At 39.2% G+C, this 23,203-nt stretch overlaps 1 protein-coding gene across 2 annotated transcripts in view; it reads right to left on the bottom strand.

The window, feature by feature from the left end:
* Positions 1-17,054: 17,054 nt before the first annotated feature.
* The window catches only part of LOC132001081 (endophilin-B1), a 33,169-nt gene continuing 27,020 nt past the window's right edge, over positions 17,055-23,203 (bottom strand). For both annotated transcript variants that reach the window (XM_059375298.1, XM_059375299.1), the window contains 2 exons: positions 17,910-18,135; positions 17,055-17,522 (listed from right to left, as the gene is read on the bottom strand). In XM_059375298.1, the coding sequence (XP_059231281.1) occupies positions 17,415-17,522; positions 17,910-18,135 (334 nt within the window). In that variant the 3' untranslated portion in view covers positions 17,055-17,414. The remainder of the gene's footprint in view (positions 17,523-17,909; positions 18,136-23,203) is intronic.

The raw sequence follows: 23,203 nt of genomic DNA, 5'->3' as shown, positions 1-23,203 counted from the left end.
TTTTTTTTTTTTTTTTTTTTTTTTGCATTATTGCATTTGAATGGCCACACTGTTGGTGGATATATGTTCTCCAATCTAGGAAAATATGGATATGACCAGTGACTCCTCTAACTTTTGGGTGGTAAGCAGACTACTGTGCCATGTGCTCAGCAAACCCTAACGTGTTTTGCACGTGTATTGCAAAGCAATACACAAAGCTGATATAACCCATTTAAGAATTCACATACTAGTTGTTTTGCTATATTATAGTGAAGCAGATACAGTAAGGTACTTATAAAATGACCATCTTCTGTTAAAACCAAAGCCAGAGAATAAAATGAAAAACAGCCTTGAAAATTCCCTGAGAAGACAAAACCAGCTCAGTTCTATAAGCAAAGCTTAATTTAGTTTACTTGCAAGACAAACTTGACCTGGGTTCTTTCTTGGTTATGCCTCTGAAAATCATAAACAAACCTTAAATTGTGTCCAAGCTTAGTAAGAGAGGAGACCACTGGCCAATTCCCTATCATTTAAGAAAATTCTGATAGTATAACTGGTCACTGTTAAGAAAGAGGTCCCTTCATTCTCACTGTACATGCTGCTTTATAATCATCTGTGTCCCAGCCTCATCCCACGTTTTGGTTTGTATGCTCCTGGTTTGCAAACTGCCTTTTTGTTGTGTGGGCACGATAAACTTTTGCTCGTTATTTACTTCAGTGATTTGTTGGTTTTACCCCTGATATTTCTGAACTTTTGACATTTTCCACGATTTCCATATTGACCAATCATATTTTTAGTTGTTCCCTTTGCTAGTTGCTTAGTGTCTTTCTCTTCGGGATCCCTGTTGACAGTTTCCCATAATCTATTCCGTCATGCCTCCTCCTCCTCCTCCTCTCCCCTCCCAGGAGGCATTCCTCTCCCCTGAGCTCCTTAGAACTCCCGAGTCTCAGCAGCCCTCCCAGGCCAGCTGTTTGGGAGCTGGAGGGCTAGGGTTTGCAGAAATGGGCCACAACAGGCCTCATGCTGGGAGGGAGGAGTAAAGTAGAAATGGGCTGAGAAGGAAGACCTGGAGCACTGGCTCCGGTGCCTGACAGTCTGGGGAGGAAAGGAATGGGAGGGGTGAGGGTCAGAGAGGGAGAGAGAGGAAGGAGACACAGCTTAGGGAATGTATGGTCTCTGTGGACTCAGGACGTTGAAATCCGTGGAGCAAGGACGCGCTTACCTTCTCTGTCGAAGCTTCGGTTCTCTCATCTGCCCCGTGAGGGCAACAATCTCTATCTCACAGTGTTTCGGGAGTGAAATTAGAGGATGTGTGTAAAGCACACCATACCGTGACCGGCGTCTTATAAATGTTCATGAATGATACCTATTTTGTTTGTTTGTTTCTTTGTTTTTTAAATGGTGCTCTTGTCCTGCCCAATAGGGCATCTAACCCCTCAGTGGAAACTAAGACTCTGGCTAGAAAGGATAATAAGGATGATATTGACTTGCTACCACACACCCTATCTTGACAGATTTGTCACTATGCACGTACATGCAGTGGGGGGAGGGGCAGAGGGCGAGAGAGGATCTCAAGCAGGCTCCACATCCAGCGCAGAGCCCCACATGGGGCTTGTTCTCAAGACCCTGAGATCATAACCTGAGCCCATATCAGGAGTCAGATGCTTAACCAACTGAGCTCCGACCCAGGCACCACCTGGAATAAACTCATAACCTGTGGACTCTTTCCTCTATTCCTGGCAAGATAATACTCTGAGCATTTTCACTTCCTCATCAAATTACTTATTAGTAATGGCCTATTTAATTGGTAGAATAAGTAAAATGGTATTACGTTTCAGCTTAGTTTAATTGCTTGGAATAATATTTTGGGGACTGTCATTACTCCTTTTTACTGTTTCTACAGGTCTTTAAAGTGAAAGACAGGGATGCCTGGGTGGCTCAGTGGGTTAAAGCCTCTGCCTTCGGCTCAGGTCATAATCCCAGGGTCCTGGGATCGAGCCCCACATCAGGCTCTATGCTCAGCAGGGAGCCTGCTCCCCCTGCACCCCCCTGCCTGCCTCTCTGCCTACTTGTGATCTCTGTCTGTCAAATAAATAAATAAAATCTTTAAAAAAAAATAAGTGAAAGACAGAAAAAAGGTTTAGTCCTTTTGGTTTATTTAAATAAGTAGTTCTTAAACATGTGCATCAGAAACACCTGGAGAGCTTGTTGAAACAAACACAAGAAGGCTAGATTTCACCCCCCATAGATTCCAAGGACTGCACTTTGAGAACCCCTGATTTGAGCCAAGGCTGATTTCTTTGCACTTTCAGGTGTGGTGTTTAATGAACAATCCCCACTTGGCTCGATGAACTTTGTAGATATTTCTTGAGTTGTTTAAGCAGTAATTTATAGATACTTCATGTCAAGAACATTTTTTTTTTTTCTGCCCCAAGAAGTTACCAACCTAGGGGTAATGCAGGAAATAATAAGGTATTGACCATTTTTGAGACACATTTAAAGAACAGAACAAAACTGGTGTCTGTGTTACACACTGATTAAGAACATGGGCTTTCGGGTGGCAGACAAGGAATGAGGTCAGCTCTGCCACTATCTGACTCTGTGTCTCTCTGAACTTTGTTTCCTTGTCTAAAATGGAGTCAAGAATATTTTCTTGCCAGATTTAAAGAAGTCAATGTGTATACATTGCTCAGTAAATATTAGCAATATTTTTCAAAGCAATGTAAAAACTCAATAATACCCAACAAAGACTGTTAGTACCACTGTTCATATTTGCTCATTAAAACCCTTTATAGGGGTGCCTGGGTGGCTTATTCATTAAGCATCTGCCTTCAGCTCAGGTCATGATCCCAGGGTCATGGGAAGGAGTCCTGTATTGGGCTCCCTGCTCAGCAGAGAGCCTGCTTCTCCCTCTGCCTCTGCTGCTCCCACTGCTTGTGCTTTCTCTCTGTCTGGATTTCTCTCTGTGTCAAATAAATAGATAAATAAAATCTTAAAAAAGAAAAGAAAAGAACACTTTAATAAACCTGAGGACAAAGTGAGTTCTTTCCCTCTGAGGTGAAGGTTAGGCTCTGTCAATCCAAGTAGAGAAGGATTTCCAAAGGAATCTCTCACAAATTGTCATTCGATCTTTTCTAGAAAATTCACACTGAAGAGTTTTGTTCTCTAAAACTAAAGATAGAGGAGTTTCTGGATGGCTCAGTCATTGGGCGTCTACCTTTAGCTCAGGTCATGATTCCAGCGCAGTATCGTGGGATAGAGCCCCCAGTCAGGCTCCCTACTCAGCAAGGAGACTGCTTCCCCCTGTCCCAGTCCCCTGGCTTTTGTTTCCTCTCTCCCTGTCTCTCTCTGTCAAATAAATAAACAAAATCTTTTAAAAAATTTAAATATAAATAAACCATTCCTGATGATTACCTACCAATAGAACAATCTATTTAAGTTAGTTTCTGTTTAAATTAATTAATAATTTTGGAGTTTAGCATCAGTTACTACTAAAACATGAATAAGTTTGCGTCTTAGGACGCAAGAGCTAGAAGGATGATAGAGATCACCAGGCTCAATCCTTTCCTTTTACAGATAAGAAACCTGCCAGGTTAAATGAATAATTTGCCTGAAGTGTACATAACCACGAATTTAATTTTTACTGGACTTGCTCTCTAAATGCTCTCAGAAGGAATGGCTTAGGATGAACTCTTCTAAAACCACAAGTATTTTAGTCTCCTGCGATACGTAATTGGTTTATGTCCACACGCTCTAAGTGGAAGGTAAATTAATTTAGTTTCTCAGGGCTGCATTATGAAACATGTATCTTGAGACATTCATCAGGATGTTACATGGAATAAAGTTAGCCATTTTATGATCGCATCATTGAAATTATTTCATTTCCACAACATGCAATTGACAACATATGCTTTCAAAAATTTCAGGTCAAAATGATTACGGGTGTATTCTATGATACAGAACATTGGAGCTTCAGTGCCTCTGTTTTCTATTCATATAAGTACACGTTGGACTGTTTTCCAAGAAAAATCTTGACCCTTTCTCCAATTGATCCTTTTTTGCAGAGATAGACTGACTTTCTATACTTATAGTTGGTTAATTTTGGGTAGAAAAAATTCAACTCATTTTTCTTTCTTTCTTTTCTTTTTCTTTTTCTTCTTCTTTTTTTTTTTTAAAAGATTTTATTTATTTGTTTGACAGAGAGAGACAGCGAGAGGGAGGGAACACAAATAGGGGGAGTGGGGGAGAAAGAAACTGAAGAAGCTGAGCCTCCCGATGTGGGGCTCGATCCCAGGACCCTGAGATTATGACCTGAGTTGAAGGCAGATGCTTAATGACTGAGCCACCCAGACACCCCTCAAGTCATTTTTACACAATTGGTTAACGTATAGGGATATGTACTCTGTATTTTCATCTAAGAACTTAGCTTCAAACGTTTAGCAGCTGAACTCATATGAAAAACTTGGTAATGAAAAAATATATATGGAACTTGGCTTGAAGCGAGTGTAGTTCATTCATTATTTTAGAAATTCTGTTAGTGATAACAATAATAACCGTGATAAAAAGAATAGAAATTGTTATTTACCATGTGCCAATTACTGAGTCAAGTCTTCTCATGCACTGTTTTTTTTTTAATCCTCATAATTAGTGGTTCTCCAACTCCAGCATGCACTAAATCACCTGAGGGCTTGTTAAAACACAAATTGTTTCTGATTCAGTTGGAGTCTGAGAACTTGCATTTCTAATACATTCCTAAGTGATGCAGATGCCCCTGGTCTGGGGACCATGTTTTGAGAACTGCTGCTTGCTACACACCTACGACATAGGTATTTCAAACTTTACAGCTGGAGAAACAGGAATTGAGGTTACCTAACCTGCTCTATTCACAACTAATAATTGGCAGGGATGGGATATGAAAATTTATTTCTTTAATCCCAAAGTCTACATGTAGTCTTAATTTCTGTGCTAGGTGGTTTTGCAAGAAGACATACTGTCTGGGAAGAATAGTAATAGTGACATTTTATAGCTTAGCAATAGGATAGAGAGAGGACTCTATTGCTCCCAATACTGAGGTTCAAATATAGGCACACTTTGGACATACTGGAGGTTTGGTTTCAGACCACTGTAATAAAGCGAGTATTGCAATAAAGCAAGTTAAATGATTTTTTTTTTTAGTTTCCCAGTGCATGTAAAAGTTATGTTTCCAGTATACTGTAGCTTATTAAATGCGCCATAGCTTATGTCTTAAAAATGTACTTACCTTAATTAATTACCTTTATTGCTAAAAAAAAGCTAATCGTGGGGCACCTGGGTGGCTCAGTGGGTTAAAGCCTCTGCTTTTCGCTTGGGTCATGATCCCAGGGTTCTGGGATCGAGCCCCGCATTGGGCTCTCTGCTCAGCAGGGAGCCTGCTTTCCTTCCTCTCTCTCTGCCTGCCTCTCTGTCTACCTGTGATCTCTGTCTGTCAAATAAATTAAAAAAAAAAATGTACTTACCTTAATTAATTACCTTTATTGCTAAAAAAAAAAAGCTAATCGTGGGGCGCCTGGGTGGCTCAGTGCGTTAAGCCGCTGCCTTCGGCTCAGGTCATGATCTCAGGGTCCTGGGATTGAGTCCTGCATCGGGCTCTCTGCTCAGCAGGGAGCCTGCTTCCTCCTCTCTCTGCCTGCCTCTCTACCTACTTGTGATCTCTCTCTGTCAAATAAATAAATAAAATCTTAAAAAAAAAAGAAAGTTAATCGTCACTTGATCTTTCAATAAGTCATAATCTTGTTGCTGGTCTTGCCTTGTTGTTGACGGCTGCTGACTGATCCGGGTGGCAGTTGCTGAAGGTTGGGGTGATTGGGTAATTTCTTAAAATTAGGTAACAATGAGTGTGCCACGTTGATTGACCCCTCTTTTCAAGAACAACTTTTCTGTGGCACGTGGTGCAGCTTGATAGCATTTTAACCCAGTAGAACTTATTTCAAAATTGGAGTCAGTCCTCTTAAGTGCTGTTGCTGCTTAATCAACGAGTGTAACATTCAAAATCCTTTGCTGTCAACAATCTTCACAGCATCTACACCAGGAGTAGATTCCATCTTGGGAAACCACTGAGATGGTGCAATGCTCATCCCTATGAAGCAATTCCTCATCCATGAAAGGTTTTTTTTTTTTTTTTTTAAAGATTTTATTTATTTTAGAGAGAACAAAGAACAGGCAGGGGGAGCAGCAGGCAGGGAGAGAACCAGACTCTCTACTGAGCAGGGAGCCCGATGTGGGGTTCGATCCCAGGACTCTGGGATCATGACCTCAGCTTAACCATCTGAGCCACCCGGCCACCCCCTCATTCATGAAAGTTTGATGAGAAGACTGTAGCCATCCAGTCACATGTTCAGGCTCCTCTGCTGCTTCTAGTCCTCTGGCTATTTCCACCACATCTGATCTTCTGGTCTCCGTTGGATTCCTGAGCCCTCCAAGTCATCCATGGAGGGCTGAGATCAACTTCTTCCAGACTCCTGTTCATGTTGATATTGTGACCTCTCCCCATGAATCACGAATGTTATTAGTGGTATCTAGAGTAGTGGATCTTTCCCAGAAGTTTTCCCTGATCCATCAGAGGAATCAGTATCTGTGCCAGGGATGGCCTTATAAAATATATTTCTTAAATGATAAGACTTGAAAGCTGAAATGACCCCCTGACCCATGGGTTACAGAACGGATGTTGTGTTAGCAAGCATAAAAACATTACTCTCATTCTATATCGGCATCAGAGCTCTTGAATGACCAGGTACATTGTCAATGAGCAGAACTATCTTGAAAGGAATCTTTTTTTTTTTCCCCCCTTTCTGAGCAGTAGTTCTCAACAGCGGGAGCAAAACATTCAATAGACTGTGTGGTAGACAGATGTACTGTCATCCAGGCTTTGTTGTTCCATTTCTAGAACACAAGCAGAGTAGATTTAGCATAATTATGAAGGACCCTAGGATTTTCAGAATGATAAATGAGCCTTGGCTTCAACTTAAAGTCACCAGCTGCATTAGCCCCTAACAACAGAGTCGGCCAGTTCTTTGAACTCCAAACCCGGGCATTGATTTCTCCTCTCTAGCTAAGGACGTCCTAGACGACATCTTCTTCCCATAGAAGTCAGTTTCGTCTACATTGAAAATCTGTTGTTGAGTGTAGCCACCTTCATGAATTCTTGCAGCTGGATCTTCTGGAGAACTTGTAGCAGCTTCTACATCAGCATTTGCCCTTCACCTAGTGCTCTGTGTTATGGAGAAAGCTTTTTTTCAACTTCATGAACCAACCTCTGTGAGCTTCTAACTTTTCTTACCTTTCTTTCTTTTTATTTATTTGAGAGAGAGTGTGTGTGAGCGCAAGCAGAAGGAGGGGCAGAGAGAAAGGGAGAAGCAGACACCCATTGAGTATGGAGCCCCGGCATGGGGCTCGACGTAGGGCTCCACCCAGGACCCTGAACTGTGACCTGAGCCAAAGGCAGACGTTTAACCAGCTGAGCCACGCAGGTGCCCCAGCTTCCAACTTTTCTCCTGCAGCTTCCTCACTTCTCTCAGCCTTCACAGAATTGAAGAGGCTTAGGGTTTTTCTCTGGATTAGGTTTTGGCGTAAGGGGATGTTGTGGCTGGTTTGACCTTCCTTCTAGATCACTACAACTTTCTCCATATTAGCAAGAAGGCTGTTTTATTTTTTAACATTTATGTGTCCTCTGGAGGAGCACTTTTAATTTCCTTCAAGAACTTATCCTTTGCATTTACAACTTGGCTAGCTGCTTGGCACAAGAGGCCTAGCTTTAAGCTACTTTGGGTTTCAACATGCCTTCCCCATTAAGCTTGATCATTTCTGGCTTTTGATTTAAAGTGAGACTCTGCCTTTCACTTGAACACTTAGAGGCCTCTGTAGGGTTATTAACCGGTCTAATTTCAGTACTGGTTGTGTCTCAAGGAAACAGGGAGGCCTGAGGAGAGGGAAAAAGACAAGAAAATATCTTGTTGGTAGAGAAGTCAGAACAAACACAACCTTTACTAATTAAGTTCCTCATTTTATAATCGTGCACTTCGTGTGCCCCAAAACAGTTATAATAGTAACCTCAGAGGTCACTGATCACAACTTGATAGTTACCAAAGAGGGTGATGGTGGGACAAGCAAAATGGGTGAAGGGGAGTGGGAGGTACAGGCTTCCAGTTATGGAACGAGGAAGCCACGGGAATAAAAGGTACAGCCTTGGGAATGGAGTCAGTGTTACCAGAATAGTGTTGTCTGGGGAGAGAGGGCAGCTACATTGCGGTGAGCCCATTATAACGTATAAACTTGTCGCATCACTATGTCGTGCACCTGAAACTAATACAACATTGTGTGTCAACTACACTCAAATAAAAACATTTTATCCAAAGTAAAAAAAAAAAAAAAAAGTCACTGATTGCAGATCACCATAACAAATATAATAACAATGAAAAAGTTTGAACTCTTGCAAGACTTAGCAGACTATGATGCGGAGACAAGATGGGAGTAAATGCTGTTGGCACCGACAGACTTGTTCGATGTAGGATTTCCACAAAGCTGCAATTTGTAAAAAATGCAATACCTGTGAAGAACAATAAAACAAAGTACAACCCAAGAAGGTATGCCTGTAGACTGGGGAGCAGCCCCTCCCTGCCCCCACAACCATCAAAATGCTATGGGGTGAAGAGGACCCTTGATTCCAGGTGGACACCACAAAGTGTAGAGTAGTCGAATTTGTCTTCCTCCACCATCCTCGTCTGGGCTTGCTCCTGAAAGAATTGTGTGTATCAACGGAAATAATGCTTGAACTCAGGGAGGTTGCTTTGAGAGGTCCTCAGCTGAGCATAAGGAGGAAGAGATGGCTTATCAGGCCATTGTGCTCTGATTTCTACCTCTGTCTGAGGGAACAGGAGACCTGGCATGGGGACTGTAGATAGCACTGAAAAAGGGAGTGGATTAGGGGTTAGCGAGAAGCACAGGTGTCTGGGTAAGATCCCTGTCACCGTGTGTTGCTGAGGTAACAGGCCCCTATGAGCTGCAGAGGTGAGGGGAAAAGCTCTATCATGTAACAGCAAGACTTGGCATCATGACGAACAACTTCATTGCCTCCAGTGAAATTAAATTAATTAAAACATCATTCCCTACTCGATTCTGTAGAATGTTACACCAGAAGCCAATGGTGACCTTCCAGCTTTACCAATTTATGGCCCGCTAGACCACTGCCACCCTGGCTGCGGCCATAGTTTTCGAGGCAACTGGAATGGGGTGTGAGGTGCATAGAGTGCCTGAGCTACCCTGGAATGAGGCAGGAGGGGGGGGGGGTCCCTGAATCCCTTCTGCACTAGCAGCTAGACAGAAGATCAGTCTGTGGACATTCAGTGTCCCTAGAGAGGGCTAGAAATATGTAGGGACGGGGAATCCTTGACAGGGGAGGGCTCAGAGTTGTTGCATTTCAAGGAGTTAAATGAATCACTTTGTGCTCATTAATAATTACTCCCAGGTTGATGAAAACTGCAATATAGCAGTCCCATAACATGTAATTCCTGAATCAGGGCAAGAGTTCTGGCCTCTTTATTTAACTCTGTTGTCTTTGGTGTCACGTCGTTGGCTTTCTGAGCACAGTGTATTTCTATCGGTGAATGGTCGATTTGAAGTTTGATCTTGCTTCCTTCTTTTCCTTGGCTGCTAAAATCTGAGTCAGATTTGCCACTCAGGAATAGTGATTCAGCATAATCTATCATACTTTTTAAAAAAATTAATCATTTTTCTTTCCTTTTTTAAAAGATTATTTATTGTAGATAGCGAGAAAAAAAGAGAGAGAGTGCATGAGTAGGGTTGCAGAGGGAGAAGGAGAGACTCTCAAGCAGACTCTGTGCTGAGCAGGAGCCATTCACAGAGCTTGATTCCCAGAACCCTGAGATCATGACCTGAGCTGAAATCAAGAGTCAGATGCTCGACTGACTGACCGAGCCACCCAGGTGCCCCTATTCAGTCATTTTTCTTTTGTCTGTTACCTTTTCTCTGTTACGTGGTATACATTTTCCTAACCATCTAATCTTTTTGAAAGAAGGAAGGAGGAGTATGCACAGAAATAGAAAGAAAGGTAGGATTAAAAAGAGGTAGAGGAGAAGAGACAGGAAGGAAAGTTAACCCATTTTACAGAGAACATTTACATGGAAAAGTTAATGACATAAATAGCTCAATCTTGACTTGAGATGACTAACCCTAAATTTAACTTCAAGTATAGATCTAACCAGCCATACCTCCATTCCCTAATAAATTATGGTTTTGCAAAATACAAGTTAGTGATGAGCGTTGTTTAAGGTGAACTAGAGGGGCACCTGGGTGGTTCAGTCAGTTAAGTGTCTGCCTTCAGCTCCAGTCATGATCCTGGGGTCATAGGTAGGAGCCCTGCAACAGGCTCCCTGCTCAGCGGGGAGTCTGTTTCTCCCTCTGCCTTTGGCCTTACCCCTGCTTATGCTCTCTCTCTTTCTCAAATAAATAAAATAAAATAAAAATAAAAATAAAATACCAGGGGCGCCTGGGTGGCTCAGTGGGTTAAGCCTCTGTCTTGGGCTCAGGTCATGATCTCAGGGTCCTGGGATAGAGCCACACATCGGACTCTTTGCTCAGCGGGAGCCCGCTTCCCCCTCTCTCTCTGCCTGCCTCTCTGCCTATTTGTGGTCTCTCTCTGTCAAATAAATAAATCAAATCTTTACAAAAAATAACGCAAAATAAAGTGAATTAGGGTCAACCGGAAATAATAAAGATGATCAGTTCTGCAATTTATTCTCAAAGAAAAGTAGACATGCAATTTCTATGATATTGATGTGCAAAAGGAGCAATGCTTCTTAGGGCAAAGACACACATAATAGTGCTAAGTCTGAACCATTAGTACGTCTTTTGTAGAAATTAGAATACTGGAAGCAGGTATGGGGATTGCTGAAACTCAGCTTCAGGTGTCTAGGTGTTAGGGGACACAGAATCCCTGTCCTTGAGCTCAGCCAGTTTAGCAAGTAATTGTAATTCAAAGCAACAAATGCCATAGTTGAGTCACACGTATACACGTGGGTAATTAATTCTGCCTGAAGGAGTCCAGAATATCTTTGTAGAGTAGGGAGCCTCTGGACTTGCTCTTAACAAATGAGGGTCTTCAGACAGGTTGAATGCAGGAAACCACACAGAAGGCAAGCAGCCATCAGGGTATGTGGTTGCTGGGGACTACTTACCACGGCTTGAGTTTCAGACAACATCACTACATGGGACTAGGCAGAAACATTTGCACTGTACCCTGGTGCATCAGGCTTCCAAAAAGTTGCTTGCAATAATAGCTCATTGTCTTTGGCCTCATAATTATTTAATATCTGCTTTGTTCTCACAAACAAACCTGGAGCCTCCCCTAGGCTTCCTTCTTTACATCCCTCTTCAGTTCTCTTACTACTCACTTTTTATTGGCTGAGTGGCTCCCAGTTATAATCAACAAGCCAGAGGCTAATTTAAACTTCCTGGGGGTTCGTCCAAATGTGACGAGTTGGTTTCTGGGGCTTTGCTATTACTAGTTGTTAACCCTGAGATACCTATCTTTTGGAAATACTGTTGAGCAACTTTCAGAGTTCAGATACATGTCTAGATAAAGTTCTTTCATTAGCGATCAATTCTGGTCTCTAGTTCTGGGGATGCTATTGGGACTTTGCTAATTGCCTTTACTTTTCTTGAGCTGAGCCTTCTGTGCCAGCTTCTAACTAACCCACACTTGTCTCACAGACTTGTCTCACAGACAAGTGTGGGTTAGTTTCAGGTAGAAGGAGAGGTTTGGCATGGTTGGCATGTCCAGCTCAGTACTTTAGAATAATATGATTACCACTTTGATAGATGGCCATAAAAGCACAGCAGTTGAAATCTGTTATACACCATTATACACCTTGTCTGGGAGTTTTATCTGGTTAGATACTTGAATACCTGAGGGTGGAAAAATTAGGCAGCTTTTTTATGAACCAGATTTTGAAGGTATAGTAGGATATACCAGGCCAAATCCATTTATTATGACAGATTCCAGGAAGATTTGGTAATGGCCGTGATATTTACTCTATAGAGGTTAATAACTGCTCTAACACACTCGACCAGAAATCCTAATAAATTGTCTATTAGGTGCCAGCCACTTTGTCCATAACATGGTAATCCTTTCAGTCCTACAAAGGAGGTTTGTATTATTCTCATCCTAGAGTTGAGCGAACAGGCTCAAAGAGGTTAATGGACACAGAACCAGGAAACCAAGAGGGAGATCAGTGTTCTGCTCACCTTCCCAAGTTTCTACTTCCTCTATGATGGCTATACTCTCTAAAACCAGTAAGAACCATGTATCAGAGTTATCACAAGATTCCGGTCTACTTAATTGTTCTCCTACCATTTCAGCAAAAGTCAGAAAGATGATTGTGCTTCCAGGAGACTGAATTAAAGCAAGGAGCAAGCTGGTAAGACAAACATTCCCAAAGGATCACAAAACACCCAATATAAGGTAGAACAGTAAAGGTCATGCTGGAATAACTTAAGACTTATCTTGTTTTAATTTTGTAGGGTCTCTTTATCTTCCTCTTGCACTTTATTTTTAAACTGAAGGCCCTAAGAATGTTGGGTTGGAAGCCCTTCAAAAAAGAAACAGTATTTTTATTTTTATTTTTTTAACATACTACTGATAGAAGTGTAAACTGGTAAGTCTTCCAGGGGGCAAACTGGCAATAACAAAAGCTTTTAAAAAAAAACTGGCATATCCTCTCCACTAGCAATTCCATTTCCAAGCATTCATCTTAAGGAAATATTAAGAACACACAAAAGATTTAGCAACATGTTCTTTAAAGCAGTTTATTAGTGAAAAACTGGAAACCTAAAAATCAACAATAGTTTAATAAAATGTGGCACATATGATGGCATACCATGCAGCCATTAAAAAAGATGTAGAAATATATTTGACACAGCAGGATAGTTGTGGTATTGTCAAGTGAAAAAAAGTTACAAAACAGTATGTACAACTTGATTCCATTTAAAAAAATGTATAAATGCACAGAAGACTCTGGAAGGCTATACACCTCAATCACAGTTCTCCCAGATGGTGGGATTATAGGTGATTTTTCTTTAAACTAAATTTTCATTTTTGTTTCCTTTTTACCAATACATCTACGACTTGTATTATTTAAAAAAAAAAAAAAAAGCCTTAACAATTCTTAAAAAGTCTCCTGTGAAGTAGAAATGAAAGAGCTTAGCACCTGAGGCATAAGGATGTAAACGTTAATCTGAAACCTCATTCATGGTTTGCCAGGATGCTTTAATGTCAAATTGTCACTGTGTTAAAGTGGAGACATGCATGGTCGTAGTGCTTACCCCTTCTTCAGACTACAGGATCCATTCCCAAGAAACCCTCCACAGCAACCAAGTCCTGGCATTCCAAGAACTATTTCCCTTGCATACCCTAATCATACCCTTATTCCATCACGAGCACTCATAATACAGCCCAGCAAGGTGCCTCTACACTTGAGAGAGCAGTGTTGGGTGATGGTGCGGAAGCCAGGGAGGATTTCTCCAGTGATGTCAGGTAGTACCTGAAGGTGGAAGACAAGTTTTTGTTTTCTACTGAAGTGGTTCTCAAACTTGTAAAAACAGATTCAGTAGATCTTGGATAAGGCTTAGGAATTGCATTCCTCCCCTTTCATTTGACAAATATTTACTGAGTACATACAATGTGCTAAGTCTTGTACTAAGAGTTGGAAATTTAATTGTGATAAAAAAAATTATAACCTCTACCTCAGGGAGCCTGCATTCTAGACTGACAGATACATACTAATCAAATAAATTATAGAACTATATAATTATGACAGTGTTAGAATACAGTAAAGATCAGAAGACAGTTTTTGTCTTTAACTATTTTTACAATGTTACATGGAAGAACTAAGACTAGTTCTATAGCCTCAAGACAAAAAATTCAGTACAAATAAAGGTAGAAAGTACTTGGAAATATGAATTAGCATTTGAAACAAGTCCCTAGGTGATGTTGATGCTGCCTTTCCTGGGGTCTCAACACAGAGAACCACTGCCCTACTGAACAGACTTTCTAATTAGGATAATGTGGGAGAAAGGGCACAACTCCCTTCTCCCCTTTAGAGTCTCACCACTAAGTAGGGGCCACTTAGTCATCTGGAGGAGAGGTTGAGGCAAAGCTAGCTAGCTATTATAGCTCCTTATTCAGGCCTTAAGTGCTACATGCTAGAAAAGATATTTCAAAATTTCAAGCACTCGGGAGGTAGGGAAGAGATCTTTTGAGGAATCCAGTCAACGCATGGAGGTAAGCTGGGCCTCTCTGGGTAAACAAAGCTGTTGATTCCTGTCCTGCACTCTGTCATCTTTCCCACAGTATATCTCAGAAATGCCCTCGCACACCAGCTCCTCCATTCACATTCTGTTCCTTTGTTCTGGTGGAGAATGGCAGACTATGAGGATGCCTCTCAGCCACTGGCGACCCCAGCCTCAGGTCTCTTAGCTCTCCTGTTATTCAGAATGAGGCACATTCCCATTTCTGGGACCTAATGTCCTACAATATGAATTTTTCTGACTAGCACCATAAAAAACAATTTAACACCATGACCTCTGATGTTAGATTATTTTGACAACAAATGTAGAAACAACCCAATCATTTTTGTCTGTCTAAAAAAGTGCCTATAATTATTTCCAATTTTATTATTTCATTCATATGTACATCCTTCACATGTTATTAAACTTTTAGGTTAAGCTCAGGGGCACAGAGCTTATTTAAGTCATTTAAAATTGCACCATGTTACTAGCCTTCCCAAGCTTTTCTTCCATGCCTAAAAACCTTTATGGGCTTTTACCTGAGTAAAAATTAAATCCATGACTTCAGAAGTCAAAACCAAAATAAAAAAAACCCACAAAAAAACCAAGCTACCCCCCCCACCCCCACAAACAAAACTCCTTTAAAGTAAAAAGCAACAAACGTAAGAACAAGTCCACGTATTATGGTGGATTTGTGGTAGACAAAGGCACAAGAAGCATTCGAATCTTAGTATTATTGAAGGCTACTGCACATAGGGTTATAATCAACATTCATTTGATGGAAAACAGAAGGTTCTGATAAAAAACTTATGCTGGCTGCAGTGAGGTTAAACCTAGATCTAGTTCTCCTTTTTAAGTGGGGTGGAGGACAGGGTCGATGAGTAGAATAGAGCGTGGGTATAAAAGGTATCTGTGGTACACAGTCATAAATAAGGCCAGGAAGCTATAGGGGTTAATGAAGGGAAACTGGTATTTACAGAATGTTTCTACTATGTGTTAAACTTTTCCCTAAAAATGACTTACCAAGCAAGTTAACATTTGCTACAGAATCCTCATAGTAACCTTAGGTGGCATTAATTATTATCCCTATTTTACTAATGAGGAAACAACAGTTGATACAGTGTTGGGAGTCCAAGCTCAAAGAGAACAGGATGTGAGGAAGATTGGATTTGAACCTGTGGCCATTTTACTCCAGTTCCCATACTTTCCCCTACTTTACTACTCTACTTCCCATAAGCCTAATTTATAGTTGCTGTTTGAGTTGACCTGGATTTTTTGTATGATCTTTTAAAACCTAAACCTGAACTCATGTCTCATGAAAGACAGTACTCCAGGCTGGCTCTGGAACTTCCTTTCTAGGAAAATAAACAGCTCACTCACTCACCTGGAGCTACAGCTAATTAAACAGCTTGAACAGCTTTTAGGGTTGAGTATGGTGATTCACAGTGTGAATCAAAGTCTTTGTACAATTAAAAAATTGCAGAGGAATGTGTCTCAGCACAGAAATAAGAGGGTAACAACTACTTATTGAAGTTTGGACTGTGAACTAAATTATTATCAACATGTTTACAAAGCTCTTACTAGGAGCTCTTAAACACATTTAAAAATACCTTTTTTTGTGTTAAAGGTTCATCATTTTTTAAAGTACCAAAAAATATTTCAATACATTAACATTCTCTGAGGAAATCAACTACACTTTTGCACTTCGTGTGTAAGCCAGACTGAAATACTACTTGTAATTGTCAGAATATGCTACATTCTCTTTCCTCCAGGCCCTGCACATCTTTTTCCCTCTGCCTGGAACACTTCCTCTCCAAACCATCTCCTACTCCCCAAATCTGATTTAGGTGACTCCCAAAGTTCCCAAACACAGTACCCTGTATTTCTTCTATCATGACATGGATTCTGTTATATGGCAACTGTTTATTTTTCTGTATTCTCCATTGGTCTTTAAGGTATGCCGGGGAAGGACTGTGCAGCTCAGTAGATCAGTATAGTTCCTGGCCCTCAACAATGAATGAATGAAAATGAATGCAGAAGTCCTAACATGGAAACAATCTGATTAACAGCTATGGTCCAAATAGCAATTTTTTGACTGCAAGGGTGGCACCAATGATTTCATTAGTGTGTTTCATAACCAAAGATCCTGATCAAGATAACCTAAGTTCATTAATAAACATTCAAAATTAGTAGGCTTAGAGTAACCAAAAATGTATTCTGTTTGTATACAATTTTTCTATGATGGGTGTAGTTGCACTAATCTATATTTTGATAAGGACTGTTGTTCCATAAGAACAAATTTTCTTTACTGAAGTATGTTCTAAACATATCTCATTCTGATTATGCATTACATTGTTCCAACTGAACAATCTTAAAAAAACATTGTTTAGTGAATTGATCTTGATCCAGATGTTTTAGAACCTTAGCTGAAAATATACCAGAGTAATAATGTTTTTCAAGGACTAGTTTTTAACTTTAGAAGAAATCATTTAGTAGTGTTTAATAAAACCCCAAAAACCCACTAACCACTGAGATACAGTATTGAAATAATTCAATTTCTGTTAGAAAACAAGGTAAACATGGTATAATTGCATTTCTGTTTATGGAAACATTCAGAAATAATCTATTTTCCACAAAAGAGGATTATATCCTAGAGCTCTTTTTAAAACAACAGCTTAAAACAAATTTTAGTGTTATTCTTTGGTTATTAATTATACCTAATAAATGAGTCACTGATATCAATTCACAATAAATTTATTTTACATAAAAGAAAAAGCTTGCCATTAATGAAAAATTCAGTAGAAAACAGTTCTGCTTTAAGTTGGAGCTCAAAAGTAGAAGCTGCTTATTAGTGAAACCTCAGTAGAAAGAGAATTTTGTAAGAAAACATTCTTGGCATGAAAGCACTAACATAAATTCTGTAATGAAATATGTACCATGCAATTTTATTGGCAGAAAGGCTGGCTTCTGGTGGCTGGTATTTTCTTTTCAGTCTCCTAAGAACATTAACATGGAAGATACTTAAACCTGCTTTATTTAGAGTTAATTGTATATAAATACTGGTTTCATGATGGGTAATCTTTCCATAGTCCACCTATTTAATTGAGCAGTTCTAAGTAGGTAATTGGCACCCGGCCCTTCTGATTTCCCCTTTCCCCCATTAGCCAGTCTGAATCCATTCCAACGACACTGAACACAGTGATCACCTACAAAATAAAATGTTTCCAGTTATTAACTATGTTACAAAATAAGCAAATAGAAGAGTAATAAGATTTGTAATCTGTTTATTCATTACTAAAGTTCTTTAAACATTTTTCTCAATTTTGGTAAAAGATAAAGGATTTTATTAGAGGTAGTTTTAGAAATCTTCTAGTTACTTAGCAGTTAATAGCTTTAAATAGTTCTGTGATATTCTATTTTGTTAAAGAATAGTAAATTTTTTTAATAAAATGCTAATATAACCATCTTAAATCTATGAAAGTATTCACGATAAACTATTTCCAAAAAATTAATGAGGAATTTACACTTTACTATAATACTAGAAAATACGTCAATCTATGATAAAGGTTTTCCTATACCCATATATTACTTACCTCATCTGCCAGAAGTGATAATTCACTACTGTTTGCAGCATCATAATCATATAGAACCCTGGCCTTCCTGCTGCCACTGCACTCCTTAAGGTCAATGAGGTTGGTAGGAGAGGCAATTACTAGGCCACTTGTTGAAGACAAGGCAGAAGAACCAATCACGTTTGATGAAGCAGATGGCACGGGTGCCACAGAAGTTTGATTGTTGTTACAGTAACTGGATGGAAAACTGTTGAAAAGAAAATGTCCAATAGACCAGTTACTAGAGCTTCTGAATACCACCACTTGGTGGCAGTGTTTATTTTCTACCAACTTCCACTGGATAAAGACAGAAGTCAGTAATATTTTAATGACAAAGGTTGCTATCTAACTTAAGCCTTTCGGGCCAGTTATACAATAGAAAATTCAGGTGTTTTCCAAATATAAGTCCTTCAAAGTTTGTTTTTTTTTTTCAAAGCTCTCTTCACAATTATAAAGTTAAAAAAATGCCATTTTTTTCCTGAAAAAATTGTTTATCCTTAAAACACTTCCAAAAAACTTTCACTAGTATGTTTTATTAATCTTTTCCTGACTTTAAGAGTTGTTAAACACAAGAAAAACTACTTCTATATTAGATACTATCAAAAGAGTGAAATTTTTCTCAAGTTAATTCTTTGAGAAATATTTCAAGAGCCATACTTTTTTATAAAACTGATCCAATCACATTCTTCTACTTATTTAAATGACAAATATTAAGGAGCATTCACATGTCCAGAACCACTACCACAAGCTGAAGATACTAAGAAGAAAAAATATCATTCCTTAATGGGCATACAGACAGGTGACGACATGGGCATTCAAATATTATGCTACGACTAGTAATTATCATATTGAAGACTCAAATTGAGAATAGGGCAAATTTCACAAATTCATTCTGTCTTTTATTTTTTAGGGGGTAAAAATAAAAGTTTTATTAGAAATGAGTAAAATCTCTGTGATTCATGTGCTATAAATATATCTTAAAATTTAAAGATAATTAAAATTTCATTCAATGTTTCTCCAATACTAAATGGAAAACAGCATACAATGGCTGGCCTATATTCATTCTCACCCAACCATTTCTAAGGTTGAAAATTCATACTTAAATCTTAATAAGTATAAAAAGACCTCATCTGGTAAGGTGGGTGAAATTTATCTCTCCATAAAATCCAATTTCCTTCTCTTTATGACCATTGTGCCATCTGGAAATCACAGTCAGCCAACAGCATAAAGAAAGCAGTTAAATTCTAGCAATAATCTCCTAACCTTTATAATCAGTCAATGAGTTGTTTCCTTTTGAACTGAGTAGAAAAAGAACAATCACGAAACATCTAGGCTTTTGTGATCATCTGTCCTCTTACTACAGATGAGCTGTCTACACTTCTATGGTTAATTTCTTCACCTCTGCACAAAAATCTCACTTTCTTTTTCCTCTCAAGGACATCACACTAGCAATCTTCCTTTTCTTTCCCATGCTATCTTATTTCTCCATGTACTGTATCATTCTCATCAGCTTACAAATATGCTAATTTCTATCTTAAAAAATAAGAATCTGCTAGACACACTTTCTCCTAGAGCTACTGCTTCATTTTTCTGTTCCTCTTTACACTAGAACGCCTCTGAAAGACTTATCTAAATTCAACATCACAGTCCCTCTCCTGTTCTTTTACATTATAGACAAGCTTTTGCCTCCACTGTTCCACTAGAACTACTCTTGTTGAGGACAGCAATGACTTTGTTGTTCTAAATCCAGCAGTCTATTAATACTCACTTCACCTGGCCTATCTAGTGATCAGAGTGGATCCCTTCCCTCCACTTTCCTCTATCTTCTTCCAGGTCACACTCTTGGTTTACATCTTACCTGTCACTCCATTCCACTGCTTCCTTAAGCTGTGTTGGGAGTGCTTCAGGGCTCAACCCTGAGCCCTCTTCTTTTCTCTACCTATACTTAGAGCTAGGCTTTCATTTGGTCTCAGATTTAAATACCCTTGATAAGCTGACCACTCTCTACTTTCTACCTCTAATTTATCCCCCAAACTCAAAAGCTGTATGTCCTACAGCTGCGTATCTCCATATCTCCACTTAGATGTCTGATAGGCATTTCAAATTTCAGATGTCTAAAACTGGGCTTCTGGTATAAACCTGGGGTAATACACTACCCCAACTTGCTCCTCTTGTGGCATTCCCTATTTTAACGAACTACAGCTCCATTCTTTTCGTTGTTTAGGCCAAGCACCTACAGTAATCTGGACTCCTCTAAGCCCCATATAAATGAAGTCTTTCAGCAAATCCTGCTGGTTCTACCTTTAAAATACACCCAGGGTTTGACTGCTTCTACCACATCTACCACAATCACCCTGATCCAAGCCACCATCATCTCCTGACTGGATGGTAAATTCTAACAGGTCTGTTAGCTTCCACACATGCCCCCTAACATTTACCTTTAACAGAGGAGCAAGAACGATCCTATCAAAGGTCAGAGTAAAACTCTCCAAGGGCTCCTCATGTCTGAGTAAAGGCCAAAGCCCTCTCTCTCCCAGCTTCCTGTTTCCTCAATTCATCTCCAGCCAAGCCCTCCTTACTGCTGCCTGAACATCACAGCTATTTTCCTGCTGCAGGGCTTTTCTACTTACTATACACTCTCCTGGAGCACTTTCTCTCAGATGCCTGCCTGCCTGCTTTGCTTCCTCTTTCAAGTCTGTCTTCCCTAACTAGTGTAAGCCTCTACTCCTAATCAAGAAGTATTTCCCTGCTTATTTTTCTCCACAGTATTTATCACCTTCTAATACACTATGCAAATCACATACCTATTGATTTTCTATTTCCCTCTGCCCCCAAACAGAATGTAGGTTCAGTGAAGAGAGAGATTTAGTCTGTTTTGTTTACATTGTATCCTTCCTGACTGGAATAGTGCATTTTTAAAAAATTAAAGCAAATATTTCTCTGACAAATTAACAGGGTTCTAATGATAAGAAATCCTAATTTCTAATTCAGATTTTACTCTAAAGTTAGGAACACCTTTCCTAGCATCTCTTCCTCAGTGAACTGAGGAACTCAGCTGTGACTAAATATATATATTTCTGAAGATTAAAAATAAAAATAAGCTCTCATTCCCCACATATGTGGGGTTTTGAAAGTCTCTAACCATGGAATTTTACTTTCAAATTTACTAGTATAATTAGCCTTCATTTACCACTGAGGTTTACCTATGTCAATTTTGAGAAATTAATGGTAAAAACAAAAACAAAAAAGCCCAACCAAACAACAAAACCCTGAAAGACCATTTTTACTTTCTAAGAACTTTTACTGAAATATTTTAAAAACTACAGACTTTTTGCCACTGTAGCTTGATATATTAAAACCTTCTGATTATTTAAAAATAAAATACATTTACAAATTTTGTGACTTGTTTCCTCATCTGTAAAATGCAGATACCAATACCTACCCTTACTGGTGTGAGGACTATCACATTACATATGAGGTGTCCAGAGGAGTGCCTGAGGACAACTGGAGCCCTTCCGAAGTGACTGCCAGTTACGACTACTACTACTACCAACACTACTATAACAATTAACATGACAACCTGGCTCTACTCTGCAGAAATAGCTTCTGAATTAGAGTGTAACTGGATGATTTGGCCAATACTGCATTTGAGTATTTCTATATACTCTCTTAAAAAGCCTAACTTGCAACATTAAAGACTTAAAAAGTCCCCCCACACTCTATCATTGGTCCTTACCAGTAATCTAATTCTTTGCAGGTAGCGAGATAAGCCAGACTTCTTCCCTAGAACAATAGTACCCATTTCAGTCTGTAATGTTTGAGCTTATCCAGAAGTGCAATACTAGCATTTTGTTTGAATGGCAGAGTTCCAAGCATTTGTGTGGCTTTAAATGGAGTACAGGTATGAATGGTAACAACAGCAATCCCTTTGCTGCACTCCCAGAGTAACAGGAAAGTGAAAAGAAAGTACTAAGCCTTCCTGAGCTTAAAATAGTTGTAATGAAGTGGAGATAAAGTAGTATTCTGCTTTCAGATACTAAATACCATTAACAAACTTCAAATATACAGAAGTATGAATCTTCTGTAAACCTTATTGGAATAACCAGTGGTATCTGGCTACAATTAATCTTTAGGTCTAAAATTGGTTTTGTGGATGTGCCTAATTTTGTTCTAGGTCTAGTTTTAAAGGATTAATATGCAGAAAGGAACACCAAAGTGATTTTTAAAAGAACTTATTCCTTGAAAATAATTTCTCTTTATATTTCTCCTTAAATATTATATCACTCCCTTGCCTTAATGGCTCCTCACTATATAAGTCTCAAACTCCTTATCACTACTTACTTTACAAGGCATTGGTGATATGACCCTGCTTCACTCTTGTAGCCTTATCAACCATTCCATTCTTAACTCAAACACTATGTATGCTCCAACCAGAACAAACTACTGTCAGTTCCCTCAACTTGCCACTATCTCTTTTTTCTCTGGCCATTCCACATATGTTGTTCTTCCTTTGTCTGGAAAATGTGTCCTGGCTACTTTTATCTACATTATTTCCACTAGAATAATTTCATCTGTGAAATTTTGTCAGACCCACCTGAGTCACAGCTAGAGGTCCTTCACAGAAACCTGCACTTCTACTTTCCACTTACTGCCTATCTGCCAATGGCCCTTTACTTCTAGCTAGACTTTAAATACTGAGGTATTTCTATCTAGACCTAGCAGAGACCATGTTTGTCCTATACATTGTTTTATTTCTAGTGTCTCCTTACAATGTGAGCTCCATAATGGAAAGCAATTTTGCCTGTTGTTTGCTGATGTAATCCTAGAGAAGAGTGCCTGGTATATGACAGGTATTCAATAAACATCTGGTGAATGACTGACCAAGCCATGCATGTTTTGTGCTATCATTTTGCTTTAAAGTATATTAAAATATAATTTTTAGTAATTACATCATGGGCTTGAGGTCTTATAGACTATTCTAAAACTTTTTTTTTTTTTTTTTAAATAGTGGACAGGTAAATAATGAGTAAGAATAAATTAGTTTATCTCTAAGGGCAAATGTAATCTCCCTCAACTAACTGGAAGGTATTTTAAGAGAGAAGTATACTTCAAACACTTAAGTTTTCTCTACATAGCACTAAAAAAGTATTCACCTAAACCATGTTCTCATCCCTGTTAAGTTTTTGGGTGCCAGAAGAGCACACCATGGTTTTGTTACCTCACGAGTCTGACAATTACTTTCCTTAAAACAAAACAAAACTGATTTTAAGTAAGCT

This window comes from Mustela nigripes, chromosome 14 (assembly GCF_022355385.1).
Source record: "Mustela nigripes isolate SB6536 chromosome 14, MUSNIG.SB6536, whole genome shotgun sequence".
NCBI lineage: Eukaryota > Metazoa > Chordata > Mammalia > Carnivora > Mustelidae > Mustela > Mustela nigripes.
Note: the sequence above shows the minus strand (reverse complement) of the source record. Positions and strands in the feature narration are given on the sequence as shown.